The 14,068-nt window shown below is 39.8% G+C and overlaps 1 protein-coding gene across 10 annotated transcripts in view; it reads right to left on the reverse strand.

Moving 5' to 3' along the window:
- Positions 1 to 14,068, reverse strand: part of FOXP1 (forkhead box P1) — a 416,711-nt gene that overhangs the window by 92,066 nt on the left and 310,577 nt on the right. For 9 of the 10 annotated variants that reach the window (XM_049862995.1, XM_049862989.1, XM_049862991.1 and 6 more), the window contains 2 exons: positions 6,463 to 6,600; positions 5,308 to 5,397 (listed from right to left, as the gene is read on the reverse strand). In XM_049862995.1, coding sequence (XP_049718952.1) covers positions 5,308 to 5,397; positions 6,463 to 6,600 — 228 coding nt within the window. The remainder of the gene's footprint in view (positions 1 to 5,307; positions 5,398 to 6,462; positions 6,601 to 14,068) is intronic. The other variant, XM_049862987.1, reaches the window with a different exon arrangement.

Raw genomic sequence — 14,068 nt, forward strand, 5'->3', positions numbered from 1 at the left:
TCAGCGTCAGTGTCAAGACTGGCTTAAAAGGGACAGACTGTATCACCTATGAAAAGGGGTGAGGGGGTAAGGAGGTGCCTGCTCCCACTGAAAAATAATTCCTTAATCAAGCCAGCTGTCTCTACAGTGTGAAAAAGCTGAGTTTTGTAGTCAAGATGTGAACTTCTGGACTTGGCCAGTTGTAATTACTCAAGCCAGAAAGAAGTCAGCATTACTCTAGTCTGCAGGGATCTGAACCCTGAACCTTTGAGGTGTAAAAGAACAAGCTGCCGTCCTCCCGCCTGCACCGGCAGAAGCTTTTAACTACTGTGTTTATCACTTCTGACATAAATAAATGAGAAAAAATCAGACCTTTGAAGAAGAAAAACTTCATCTAATATTGTTAATTAGCCATGACAAACGATGAAATAACATTGTAAATCTTTCATAGGAACAGCCACTAGATTTTAATTACACACATTCATAATTTAGCAAACAACATCATACTTGACTGGGAGTGTTTAAAGGAACGCGACTTCCAGCTTCAGATGCCTTAACTTGGCTTTAGTTTCAGAAACCCCGAGGTTGGGTGGCTTGTCTTGTTTCCCTCCACAGCTTTGTTCTTGAAAAGGAGGGCTTTGCCATATGATAAATATCTTTTTGTTGATTGGACAATGACAGGAGGAAAACTTTTGTTGTGTAAAACATCAATACGTCATGCCTGTGTTTAGCAGGCCTTGCTCCAGCCAAAAAAAATTAATGTAGATTTCCTTAGTAATTATCTGAGTGATAGAAAGATAATACAGTGCAGTAGTACAATAAATAGAAGGAAATTATCTAATATCCTTAATCTGCTAGGAATCATATCGAGGTGGAGGTCTTAACCACATTACGGCTAACAATTATGAAAGGAAAATTAACCCTTCCCAAACTCTAGCCAAAAAAAAAAAAAAAAAGGTCCTTCGAGAAAAGACCAAGAGCAGCTTTCCTAATTCTGAGAATTATTCAAAACATCAGAGAGACTTTAGCAACGCAAAGGACTCTCCAGCCCCTTCAGGGCAATATGTTCTGGTTTAATAACTACACTCTACAAACAACTACATTCACTTGACCTAAGACATGACCTTTATCTGATACATTCATAAAATGGTATGTATATCAAGACCTTCTGATGCCAAGTTCAAAGGAAGAGAAGAATGGTGGTTTCCTTTCGATCTCCATGGAGTTTATTTTACAGTAAAAACCATCATTCTCATATTAGCAACCAATTTCAGACTTACTACCATGCCACTGAGAAAGTTAATTGAGTTTCACTCCGAAAAACAAATTCTATACCGCTAACAACAAAAATTTAAATAAATTTAAATGAAAAGCCAGTGTTTTCATTTGAGTAACAGCATGTATAAAATGATCCAATTGTTTTCACCCCTTCGCAAGTTATCACATTAATGTAAAACCCAATGAAAGTTATATTCATGTCAAAATGATTTTTTCACTTCTTCAACAGATATTAATTCACATTTAAAAAAAAAAAAAAAAGGGAAGGAAGAAGAAAAAACCCCAACATTGACATAGTACAAAAGATTGAGGAATTAGCACTTCTTGAAGCAGAATAAGGGCGGGGGGGGGGGGGTTGCTGCAGGTTGGGAAGGGTGTTTCCTGTCTTACTGTAAATGAAATGTTTAAAAATCCTGTATTTATATAAAATGACTGATGCCTTTTCTGTTGTCTCTGCAGCCATCCCTAGGAAAAGCTCATGAAAGCGCTCCACGTTTGAAAAGCCAGGATATAAAAGTATACAAGGCCCATTGTCCAAAGAAAGAATTTAAAAGCAACACTGGTTGCCAGACTGTGCTCCCCACCCAGTTACCAAACACAGGATACGAGCCCGTTTGTTTACTTCTCACAATTGAATGCACACAAAAAAGGTCTCCGTGCAGTCCCCTCGACAGGTCAGTCGTCAGTGTTAAAATGCTAAAATGCCCTGATAAACCTTGCATTTCGGATCCCCTCCCTAGAGCTGAAGTCAAAGGTCTGTTTTCCTTTCTTCGGCTACTCCCTACTGCCTAACGTAAACTGTCATAACTGCTCGGGACAAACGGCCCTTTTAAAACAATCAACTTAGGCTAGCTCACCCGCACTGGATGAGATCTTTCTCATCGCTTGATTTAAAATTAATTCTGCCAGCTATTTGCAACATCAGTTCTGTCAAATATTAACAAGCAGTTATTTCAATAGCTGTCCTGGGCTACATGACCCTCCCCATACAAGAGCATCTATCTTCTAAAGAAGGTCTTAGGTCTAACTCAATGTGGGGCCAAACTTTCTCAAGGAAACGTCTCGATGTAACTTCAGGGAAAACGACAGCAAGGGTACATTGTGCTGGCCAAGGATCCAGTATTTTACTACAGAGGTCATGAAAAAGGAAAAAAGAAGTGGGGGGAAAAATAGCCTGGTGATACAAAATTATGAGCCACTAATGACTGAGGGATTCAGTAAATTAATATACTTGTTCCATCTGTCAACATCCAAGTTCAAACCTTGTTAAAATCATAACTGCCAGTCCACATCATGAAATTGATACCACGTGACTCTATTCCATTTTCACACAAAAGGGCCACCACCTGTGCAATAATTTCAGGAGACTACCCCCTTATCTCAGGAAAATAAGGGTCTTCCAGCCATTGTTACAACAGGTCTCAGTCAAACCTACTGGCACAGGCAACACATGGTGAACTCCAAGGAGACCTGTCCGCTGGTCTGCCTATCTCTAAGGATATTCAATACAACATATCATCTGTGTCACCTTTGCCCGTGAAAGGGATGACAAAGCATGACCAGAGCAAACCTGCTGCTGGAAGATGCTGACACGCTACCTTAACGTCGCACTGTCTCCTCCGTCAGACACAAAGTATTCCCTTTTCGCCCCCACTCCCTTCCCAAACTCAGACACCTCCATCACCTCCGTGTTCCCGAGATGCTCCCCTTCCTGACAACAGCAATTTGGGAGAGTTAACTTTTATCCTTCCTTCTGCTGTGTAACTTTCCCCTTCCCATTTCTTTATCTGCCCTCTGAGCCCATCTGAACTTTCATGTTCTCCCAGCGTGCAGACGAGCATTCCAAACTCTAACAGACCAAATAAGAGGTTAACAAGAAGTGGCAACAGAAAGGAAGAACACAATCCCTGGTAACTGATAAGAATGACAGTGGCAGCCCTTTTTTGTTTGTCTTCAAATATAGAGTTAAAGATCTTTAAAAAACTAAATTTTGATGCCTTTGAAAAGAAAGAAGCACAAAATAACAACAGGGGGTTATTGCCTGCGAGCCACAGGGGAGAAACTCCATAATTCTTATTCTCCCTTTTGAAGGCTGTTAGAAATCTGATTCAAAAAAGCAACAGCAGAAGGGGAAACCTCTTGAGGCTGTAACCATTTCCTGTGATCATGCATAATGTGCTTCAAAAGTGGGTTTTTACCAATTCTGTTGATCAATTGCACCTCCTTCCCATCCCTTCTTTTTTCTGCTGTGTTTACATCTGATGTGACTCCATGACAAGCACTGTCTGAGACTGTGAAACAGGCCTGTCATGTTGATTTATGGGCGCATCAAACCACAACTTGTCCAAACTGAAGCTCGCAGTTCATTAATTAGAGAGTTGTGACTTTGAAGTCAGCTTTCAGACTGTGGTTTTTAACATTTGGCTTAATTTATATGCTCTTGAATGTGGATCTCTAAGGAAAAAACTGAAATTCCCTTCTTGTCTTTGAACTTCTTTTGACCGCACAATAATCATTTCTTTGTCCAGAGTGATGCTTGCAATCCCAGAGTCATTAACGCGCATTGAACTGCCACTGATGAGCAAGCCCTGCTGAATTAGAAAAACAGCCAGCAAAACAAAGCTGAGAGCCTTCAGCACAGTGATATCTCACAATTACATGCCTTCCCTCCCTATGCCATTTCCATTTTAATTACTGTTAGTCCTTTAGATTTACATTTTAGACACTTTTTAATCTGTTCCCTTTTTTATTATAGCTGCACCCGGGAGCGCGCCACTGTACTTAAGGTTGTGTCAGCATTTTCATTAAATCACCTCCTCCCCTTCACCCCAAAACTGCCCCTACTCTCCAGGGGTTTCTGTCCAGGCTGCTACACTGGACTCCAGCGTGAAAACTTGGCAGGGCATGGAAAATGGACCCAATTTGGGCTGGGGGAAGAGCTGGCAAGGGAGCCTTGGGTCATTCCCGCTAGGTCTCATTACGCTGCCTGCAATCCACACCTGTGTGACGGTTGGCATGTGGAGGTTGGTCTGGTTAGACTCCTTCTCAAAACTAACAGAAGTGCTGCCTGCTGAGGGCCAGCGAAGAAGCAATTACGTGTCATTTAACGAATTATAAATTGTGTCGTTCCAAGAAGAGCAATTTGATGAAAAGAAGTTCAGTCCACTGTAAAAACGTGAGGATGCAAGTTAAACGGGTTAACTTGGGAATGAGGGAAAGATGTCAGATTAATGTGTACGTGGGATACAGGCCCTTAACACAATTGACTGGGCCTCATCTACATGCAAGAAATTGTAAAAAAAAGGTACAGCGGAAACACCCCCCTGGGATTGAAGTTATTGTTTATGAGGCTAATACTCTCACCTAACCGAATGGCGTGGCACAATGCAATAACTTGTGGGAGCTACGAGGTATTGTGTGCCATTATTATACTGTTTTTTTCCCTCAAAAAAACACAAAAAATCCAAGCCTGACTCTTTTCTAACTTTCACTCATGCTCTATGTCTGATACATCCTTTTACTCATGACAGTAAGTACAACTTGTAGGAAGACGCTAAAGGAAAAAAAAAGATGGGGGTGTTTAATCTAGTCCTAACTTTTGTATTTGTTTGTCCAAACTTTGCAACATATTCTTCCTCCAATGGAAGAGGCCATAGCCACACCCCCATATTCTCTGAACTGGGGAAAAAAAAAAAATTTGACTCTGCCTCCAGGGAAAATTGTACAAAAAGCACTTCACTTTCCTCCAGGGACCTCCTGGCTCTCAGTTCTGCCAGTTTGCAAAGGCAACCCTGAAGGTCCTGCCCAGGATCCCTCGCCCGGTGCTCGCACAAGGTACACGTGCAGTGGTATTATAAAATATGTGGCAGCAAGCAAATGGAACCCAGAAAAATCTGAGCAAAAACAGGACAATAACTCTCGGCCTGAAAGCTGAGAACCGATAGAGTCAGCTGAGTTGTGCAATCATTTAAAAGATGAATGACAGTTTAACAGCCACTAGATAGTCCTCTGGGACCTGTGGTTTGAAAGTAAAATATGTATTGTCGGTACCTCTTTAGGCTGTTTTCCAGCATGTTGTTGTTGTAAAAGTTGAAGCTGCAACTGTTCCTGTTGTTTTTTATAAAACTCTTGAAGCTGCTGCTACAAAGGAAAGAGAGGACGGTAAGTGAGAGGGTAGTGCCAATCCACTGTCCCCTTTCGGTGCCATACACAAACTGTGATTTGAAAAATAACATCCTTTTATCTGCCAGAGCCTGACCTTTAGTTTGAAACGCGACAATAAATTCCGCGCACAAGTGACTACTCTTGGCATTGTTGTTTGAAAAGTAATCTCCAAAATGAGCTGATGAAAAACATACCGTTTTCTGCACAAACTAATTAAAATATGGCAAGGAGTGACCTTCGATTGTAACAACAAAGCCAAAATGCCCTTGCGGAGAGTCTGGTGAATCTCTGCTGTGAGACATACGCAGGCTTTCTAAAGGATAGGGCCGGGCGGTACGGAGTGTCGGCCCAAGTGCGCATCAACAGCGTAAGCCGCTTCCTCTGCATCTGCCCCCACCACCCCATCCCAGCAACCACCACCGCCATTGCACTGAATCCCATCTAGGTGGTTCAGGTGCCCATCAAGTCTGTCTAGGAGGGCCCCAGGGCACCATGACAACTAGGAGTTCACTTTGGCATCAGCATGCATGGGAGAAGTGAATCAACTCTACGCCTTAAAATGAAGCAACTCCAAAACGCTTCTTTAAGTTGAGGGGGAAAAGAAAAACACAACCCACAACTCTGTAAGCTTCTGAGTTGAACTGGGGACTTCAAGAGCTGTCATATTTAAACCTGCTCCCAGCTTACTTCTCGTTTTGCTTTGATTCACACCATTTGCAATCCTCTGGGCTTACCAAATAAAAGAATGTAAAGCCACCTAAGCCTAAAAGATCTTATTTCTACCAAGTCCAATTACAGCCCTAATCTCTGTCCATCAGGTCCTCTCTAAGCCCAAACCCTACTCACTTGGTAAATGTAGGGCTCCTTTATTTCAGGGATGCAAATATAATCCATTACTCAGGGACCAGTCTGTGCCTTGCCCCACCCACCTTACACTGCTTACTCTTCATGGGAATGAGGGCGGCTCCCTGGCAGGGATTCTGTATGGAGTGACGACCGGCCTTGGGTTCTGCGTGATGCTAGAAGAGGAGGGACAATTACCTGTTGAAGCATGAGGGCCTGCTGCTGCTGGAGGAGAACCTGGAGCTGCTGAGGACTCAGCACTTGTTGCTGGAGGATCTGCTGCATTTGCTGGGGAGTGATAACTTGAGGTGTCATCATAGCCACTGACACGGGAACCTAGAACGTTAATGAAGGATAAATAGGAAGCCAGGAAATCCCACGCACGCAGCCTTGCAGGTTCAGGCCGCAGGCTGTCCCCAGCCTGCTTAATGAATTGACCGCTTCCCCACGCAAAATGCATTTATCCAGAGGGGATGCAGCACCAAATCCTATTTAATCTACTATGGGGTTTATTTTAAATAACAGAAAGAAAAGGGGGAAAAAAAAACCCAAAAAAACCCAACCTGGCTGCACTAAGGTATTCCAGGCCATCTTGCAGGCAGACAAGGAGCAAAAGCCTAGTCGATGCTATCTGGGGTTATTTAGGATAGAACAATCTCCACTTCTTATTAAGAATGAAGCTTTGGTCAAAATGAGCCACAGGAAGTTAACCCAAACTTAAATTTTGTTTTACAGAAGAAGGCAAATGGGAACTAATACTTCTATGGCTGGGGCCGCTATAATCCACTACCTCCGCAGTGATTTTGAGAGCAATCAGCGAATGCTGAGTCCTGTGGACAAATGAACCTTGGCCGCACCTTTCGAACTTAAACACAGACCCTTCCTATGATGGCTTTTCCCCTTCCTTCTTCACCTAGCATACAGATGTCTCAATTCTTTCATGTTACGTGCGATACCATTAAAAGCCACTTTCCATGACATTTCAGTGACAAACAGCTACAGTGATGAACTTGATAGCATTTCATATTTGCAACTGTTAACACGTTTCTGCACGGGCATCTCTGCAAGGAACCTGCACACTGTATCTGAAAGGATGATGTCTTGTTCAGATAAAACAGTGACATTAAAATGACAGGCTGTCTTGGCCAAGGTTACACAAATTGTATTCAAGCGGATACCTAATGACAATGCTATGAATTCTGCAAGCTTTCTAGAATGTAATTTAGCTATTCAAAATAATCACTGCACTCGTGTTTAATTTGCAGACTACATGAGAACCATTTTGTCAGTCCCCGTAAAGCAAGAAGACTATTTCACGAAAAATCACCCCCCCAAAAAAAGATAAGGAAAGAAAAAACAATGAAAGACAAAACCCATATGTCTTCTAACAGTATAATATTTAAGCATCTTACTTTTCTTTGGTTTCTAATCAAACATGTGACAGCGAGAAGCTAGAAGCGGTAAAGGATATACTTTGTTAAATAGGATCGGCTGTCATCTCATGTATTACAATAAGAGGTAATAACATGTTTTGCACTTTGCCTGTGCGCCACTTAAAAAAAAAAATCCGGTAGACAATAGCTGATCAGAAGATAAAAGAATTAAAAAATCTTTCAGGGGAGCAGTAAGCAAAAGAGAGAAATGCAGTATTAATTTTCTGTAACATAATGTCTTAATATGCAGTTTATCTTGACTTTTTCACATGATTTGTCCTGTCATTTGCATAGCGAGCTCTCATTCCTAATTTCACAGTCATTATGCACTGATGTCCTGATTTCTCAGCATCACTAATTTTGATGAACTAAAAATGGTTCCTGAAGGTCAGATTCATGTGCAGTGAATATCCTCCACTGTTGTTGTGGGCATGTTTTGTGTGGAGGGATGTTTATGTGCAAGTTTTGCGTTGTTTAGAAACACTGGCTAGAACACTTGAAAAATTTCATTAACCCAACCCTGGAAGGTCATCAGTGAATTCTTCCTATTGCAGTGGGCTTTTAAGTATAGATGTAGCTACACTGTAATTGAAAACAGATGGGCATGTCTGGATATTTTTATATGCAAAAAGGGACAGATGTATATGAATGGATAAATTATCCTTTTAAAAAGATGCTTCGCAGTATGAAATATCACCAGTAATTGCAACAGTGAACTTGCAGTAAGTCTAGGGCAAACACCAAGAAAACATTATTGAAACATCTAACCATCTACAGATTTATTCCAACTAGTCTATTCTGTCTTCCTATAGAAGAAACTTTTTGAATTTTTAAATATGGATCCAGTGTCAATCGCTATCTCTTGGGCTGCTAAAGCCAATAGGTCACAATAGAAGTTTACTTTTCCTTGAGAGTTGCATCATCATACGGGAGGTTTGATTAAGCAAACAAAAGAACCACGTTTAAGGTTTCTTTTTTCCTCTGTGTTTCTTGGATTATGTACAACATAAATATCCTTGAGCCAAATTTTTGACGGTGATGAACAGGAAAACAAGCAGGAATCCCAGTGCCATCGAGTCGATTCCGACTCACAGTGACCCTATAGGACAGAGTAGAACTGCCCCACAGAGTTTCCAGGGAGCACCTGGCGTATTCAAACTGCTGACCCTTTGGTTAGCAGCCACAGCACTTAACCACTACGCTACCAGGGTTTCCGACAGATAGGGCGGTGTAAAACCTCAGCTGGTAATGAACACAAATTTAACAGAGGTGTAAGAGAAATCACCACAGCAACAACCTCCCGGCCATGGTTTTTAGAAGAACTACGGAAATTCTATGCTAGAAAGGTACATAAGAGAACTTTCCAGGGTGATAGAAACGTCCCCTATCTTGAGTAGGTTGGCAGTCACGTGGAGATATACAACTGTCAAAACTTTATTGTACAATTAAGATGAGTGCATTTTATTGTCTGTTAATTATAGGTCAACAAAATAATTGTAAAAGTATAAAAAATATGTTAAAATAGTCCGTAAGTTTTTTTTTTTTTTTAAACTCCTGGCAAAATTGTGTGTCCCTTCTTAAATCAGAAACACCACTGTCCCTTAATTTTCAATAAAAAAGGAGATCGAGGAAAGGTTGGACATACACAGATAACGTATAAACCTTTGTATACAGCCACGATGTAGTATAAATCTCCCTTTCTCATAGTTATTTAGTCATTTTCTGCAGTTCTGTTACAGAAGAGGAAAATGAACTTGAATCTCCCCCGTTTTCCCTTTGGACATTTTGATGCAGGTGCCGGTGAGTAATAAAATGCTTAAAGTAGCAGGCACAGTCAAAGGAGGGAGAGAGGCAAGAAGCCCCAGTAATTCTCCACAATGGAAGATGGGCCTCTGAATAATCAGAAGTGGGTTATTATATCCTGATGGCCTTAACTTTGCTTTTACTATCTGAAACCACATTTTCACACCAGTTAGCTCTGGGCCTCCAAAGTGGACTCGGGCTTAATTTACAAATGTAATAAAACCAAGATTTTCCCAAAGTTGCTGCTCCAACACGTCATGAAGAGAGCTTGTGGAAAGCTTTAACAAACATGTTCAAATGGACCAGAAACCATTGCGGGGTAGAAAAGAAAAAAAAAAAAATATCTGAGCACACGTTAAGTCTTTAAATAGTTAAGAATTATAGCCTATATATCCACTTCCTTAACTCCCAATGTCCAACTTCTTCATGCAGCTAGTCCCTACTAATACTAGGAACCAAAGGGCAAGCAGTACCAGTGAGAGGCTATTATAGCCCACACTTTATTGCCCATTACGGCTGAGGTCATTAGCGGCAAGAGTGATTGTACCGGTCCTAACCTATTGATCACCGTAACTACTATCATTTAATCCTGTGCTGAATGTCTGGAAAGCGGCTAAAGGCACACAAGAGAGAGTGCTTTAGCATTGAGAAATATGGCTGCAGCTTAGAAATTACACTTTGATTCATAAAATCTAGCCAGCGGTTTAAATCAATAGTATTTAAAACAGTCATGTAAGTTTTTAAGTACATCGCTCTAGTATTTATGGGCCCCTCTTCGAAAGTCCTCAGTCAAAACTAAACTTTTTCTTTTTTTTTCCCTGATCCCAGGCCATCTACCTTACCCTCCCTAAGATAAAAGTATGAATTCCTGATGTTTTCTATGCTGCAGGGCTCCTGCCTTAACCGGGAGTTCTAGCTAATTCTTGATTTCTTTCTGAAATGACAATTTGAATATCATGCAAAAAAAAAAAAAATTATATCCCCAATACTATAACTGCCTTAACTGTTTGAGTATATAGAAATGAGTGTGTTTTATGAGTTAACAATGAATCATAGAAGGCAATTTATGAAGAACTAGAATGATTCTGTCTAGCTGCCTTTAGGGATCAGAAATTCAAATTAAACTTCTGGCAGACATTTAAAGAATGCTAGCATACAAAACTGAATTTAAACACACACACACACACACACAGTTAACACTCTTCGGTTTGGTTTGAAGAGGAAATCATGAATTAAAAAAAAACACACCGCATGATATACTGTTGACTGATAGCAACTGGGTGTGGCCGATCCCAGGTGCACACAAACCTGCCGGAATGGCAGAAATACAGCTGTGCTGGGGACCTCGGCAGGCTGCTAGTATGGGCCTGCTGCGACCTAATACCAGCAACTGGGAGAATGTCGTTAGCAAGCACTGACAACTGCTGGTAAGAGCCCATACGCTGCTGTGTAAATTCTGCCTGATACAGTTTTCTTTCTCTTCAAAATGACTGCATCATCTGAATGCTGGAAGATAATTAAAATATTATGCCTTATTATTTTCTTTTCTCCCCAAGGGGAAAGCCAGGTGATGGGAGGGGGAGCAAAATCTAAAAAGCAAACAAACAAACAAGAAAACACCCACAGTAACAATACTTGGTTCTCATCTAGGATACAATGGAAGGAATTGGGTGGGAGGAGAGATGACACAATATAAATACTGAAAATAACACGTTATCCTTTTTTTTCCTTTCCCTTTAGTTTACATTCAAGTTAACGACAAATAAATCCTGCCCAGTATAAACACACATATATTTTGTACATCCGCATCTTTTCGAAATGGCTGTGTGAACACATAGTAAAAATGAGAAGAAAAAATTTTAAATACGACTTTATCTCCATTAATCTGGATTAATAATTTAGAAACTATTTTTAACCTCTGATCATTCACCACATGTATGTCCCAGGTAACTTGCGCCCGTTCTAGACTTCAGGCTGTGTTTGAGGGGTAACTAGCCAGGTTAGACAGCACTACCTGGTTCATCAAATAAGAGCAGAACAAATTAGAGGTCTCCAAGACTGCAATGACAAAACAAAACCAATAATATGGTTTCACTAAAAAAAAAGGAAAAAAACCTAACTATGCCAAATTTTATATGCACTATAGAAGCTTTTTTATAGAAGCTAGCCCACGTAGAAGAAAAATATCGCCTCCCCCCACCCCATGATAGACAAGAAAAAATAGTTTTCATAATTAATAAGCCATTGGAGACAACTGATATATTGGCAAACAGAAAAGTTAGGAAGCTTCTATCGATTGTACTACACACACACACACACACACAGGTACCATGTGAGATAGCTGTATCACAGGGGAATGAAAATACATTTCTGACATAATATTTCAGTCTTCAGAAAATAAAAAAAGCATGCTATTCATGTGGAAAGCATAATTCTGTTTCATTACGGAATTTTGCTTTTTGTGTTTTAGACTTAGCTATTTTGCCACAATACTGTACAACGCATTAAGGCAGGTAATGGTTATTATATTAATGCAAAATCATCTAAGTAGTCAGTCATTAGCATAACTGTTCTCTCAGTAACAATACAACCACCTATTAAAATTTTAGAAAAAAAAGAGCTCTTTAAAATGTAATTAGCATTTCATTTTTTTTTTATCATTTTGTTTATTACATTCTATCAAGAAAGGCTATCTTTCTTTCATGATGGAACTGTATGGCCAAGACTTGCCTGCCAATCAGGAGTTGTTTCAGGTTATCTACTCTAACAGGCAAGCTCTAGGCAAAGCTCTCTAAGCTCTTCTTTGTCTTTAAATTTTTAAAAGTGGCATAAATTCATATTTGTTTACAGCAGGGGCGTTAGTGGAACATCAGCCACTTTTGTCTAACACTTCCTATGCATACAAGGTGACTCCACTGAGTCCCAATGTAACCGTTTGCAGCTCTAATAAATACCAGCTTCATTTGCAGAAAAATGTAACGTTTACATGAATTAAAATCGCTTCTCCCATTAGTGACTGTTAAACACAGGAAACAATGAAAGCTACACATGAAAATCATCATGCAACAAGCACTGATCTTTTCAGCCTTGCAACTATTATTATTATTATTATTTAAATCAAGGAAAAAAGAAAAAAAAAAGCCTCCTCCTTCCTTCCTCAAACCTCCTTCTCCTGTAGGTGAGATGGAAAACAATTTAATGCACGTGAAACAAACATGCTATGACATTTTATATTAACAATAATAAAAATATTTTTAAGTGCTGCAAATAGGAGGGGGGAGAACCATTCCAAGAAGGTACCTCAGAAAAGAATTCTACCCACAGATCTTTAACTTTTAAAAAGCAAAAGAAGAGGCCTGGGCTAAATACATTCTCTTACATGGAAGCATTACTCAAAAATAAAGAGACAGCACCAACTGTATCAATCCTATTTGAGACACACACATGATTAAAAGGAAGGATGGCTTGTAGATAGTTTTACATCAACAGTTACTATTCACTGAAGAAAAAGAAAATGTTTATCTTTTGTGAATAAAATATATCCCCACGACTAAGAATTAAATTTGTAGCTCTGCTTTCTCCAAGCTTCAGCCAGCACAGAACACGTCAAAAAAAAAATAAATAAATAAGTATGTATTTATTTTATATTATTGAGGTTATATATTATTGAGGCTAGGGAGGGGGAAAAAGCTATAATTGAACTTATACATGTAGGTAGGCCAAATGTGAATCATTCCAAAGTTTCGTAGGGCTTTACTTAGGATGCAATCACTTTTTTTTATCTTTTATTTTTTACAATCACAACTGAAGTTTCTCAAATTGTGCAGGTTCTCAGGCGTATTTCCAACACTTACTTCCACCTTGTACATCACAGTTAAACGAAGGGGTGCCAATAAGATTCTAATGTGAAAACATGAGTTGCTTCTTTGACCATCTCACCATTCACTGATTTCTTTCTAATGAAGACAAAGCCGAACCAAAAGCTCCCTAAGTGTTAAAGGTCAAAATATGCTCAAAAACGCCTTGTAAAATCACAGCAAATGGGGAACCCGGGAGGACCTGCTTTATAAAGTGGTGTGACAATTAAAGTGATTGTACAAAAAGGCCATCTTCAGGAAAAAAGTCAAAGAAATTAAGCCGCCATAACTGTTAACAGGTTAGATGAAAAAAAAAAAAAATCAAAATTTAATGTATTCTCCCCTGTGTCATCTTGTTTTGTCAAGACATCAAATAGAATTGGGAAGTACAAAATAACAAGCCCTTGAGAAATCACAGAAGCCGACCTTTTTGATGTTGTTGATTTACCTTGTTCTCAGTTATTTGAACAATGATGTTTCAGATTTAAGGGCAAGATAAAGCTTAAAAATTAAAACATGATACGAGGTGTTCTAAAAAGTACACCATAAATAACATTTAGCCTGCATCTTCAGTGATTAAGCTGCTTTCCTAACTGGATTTGAAAATGAAGCACAATGCACAGGTTCAATTTTCATCTTTCTCATTCCAAATTAATTGCTCTTCAAACAACTGCCAGGTTGGGAGAGAGGCTCAGAGAAGATTATTTCTAC

This window comes from Elephas maximus, chromosome 20, assembly GCF_024166365.1.
Source record: "Elephas maximus indicus isolate mEleMax1 chromosome 20, mEleMax1 primary haplotype, whole genome shotgun sequence".
NCBI classification, from domain to species: domain Eukaryota; kingdom Metazoa; phylum Chordata; class Mammalia; order Proboscidea; family Elephantidae; genus Elephas; species Elephas maximus.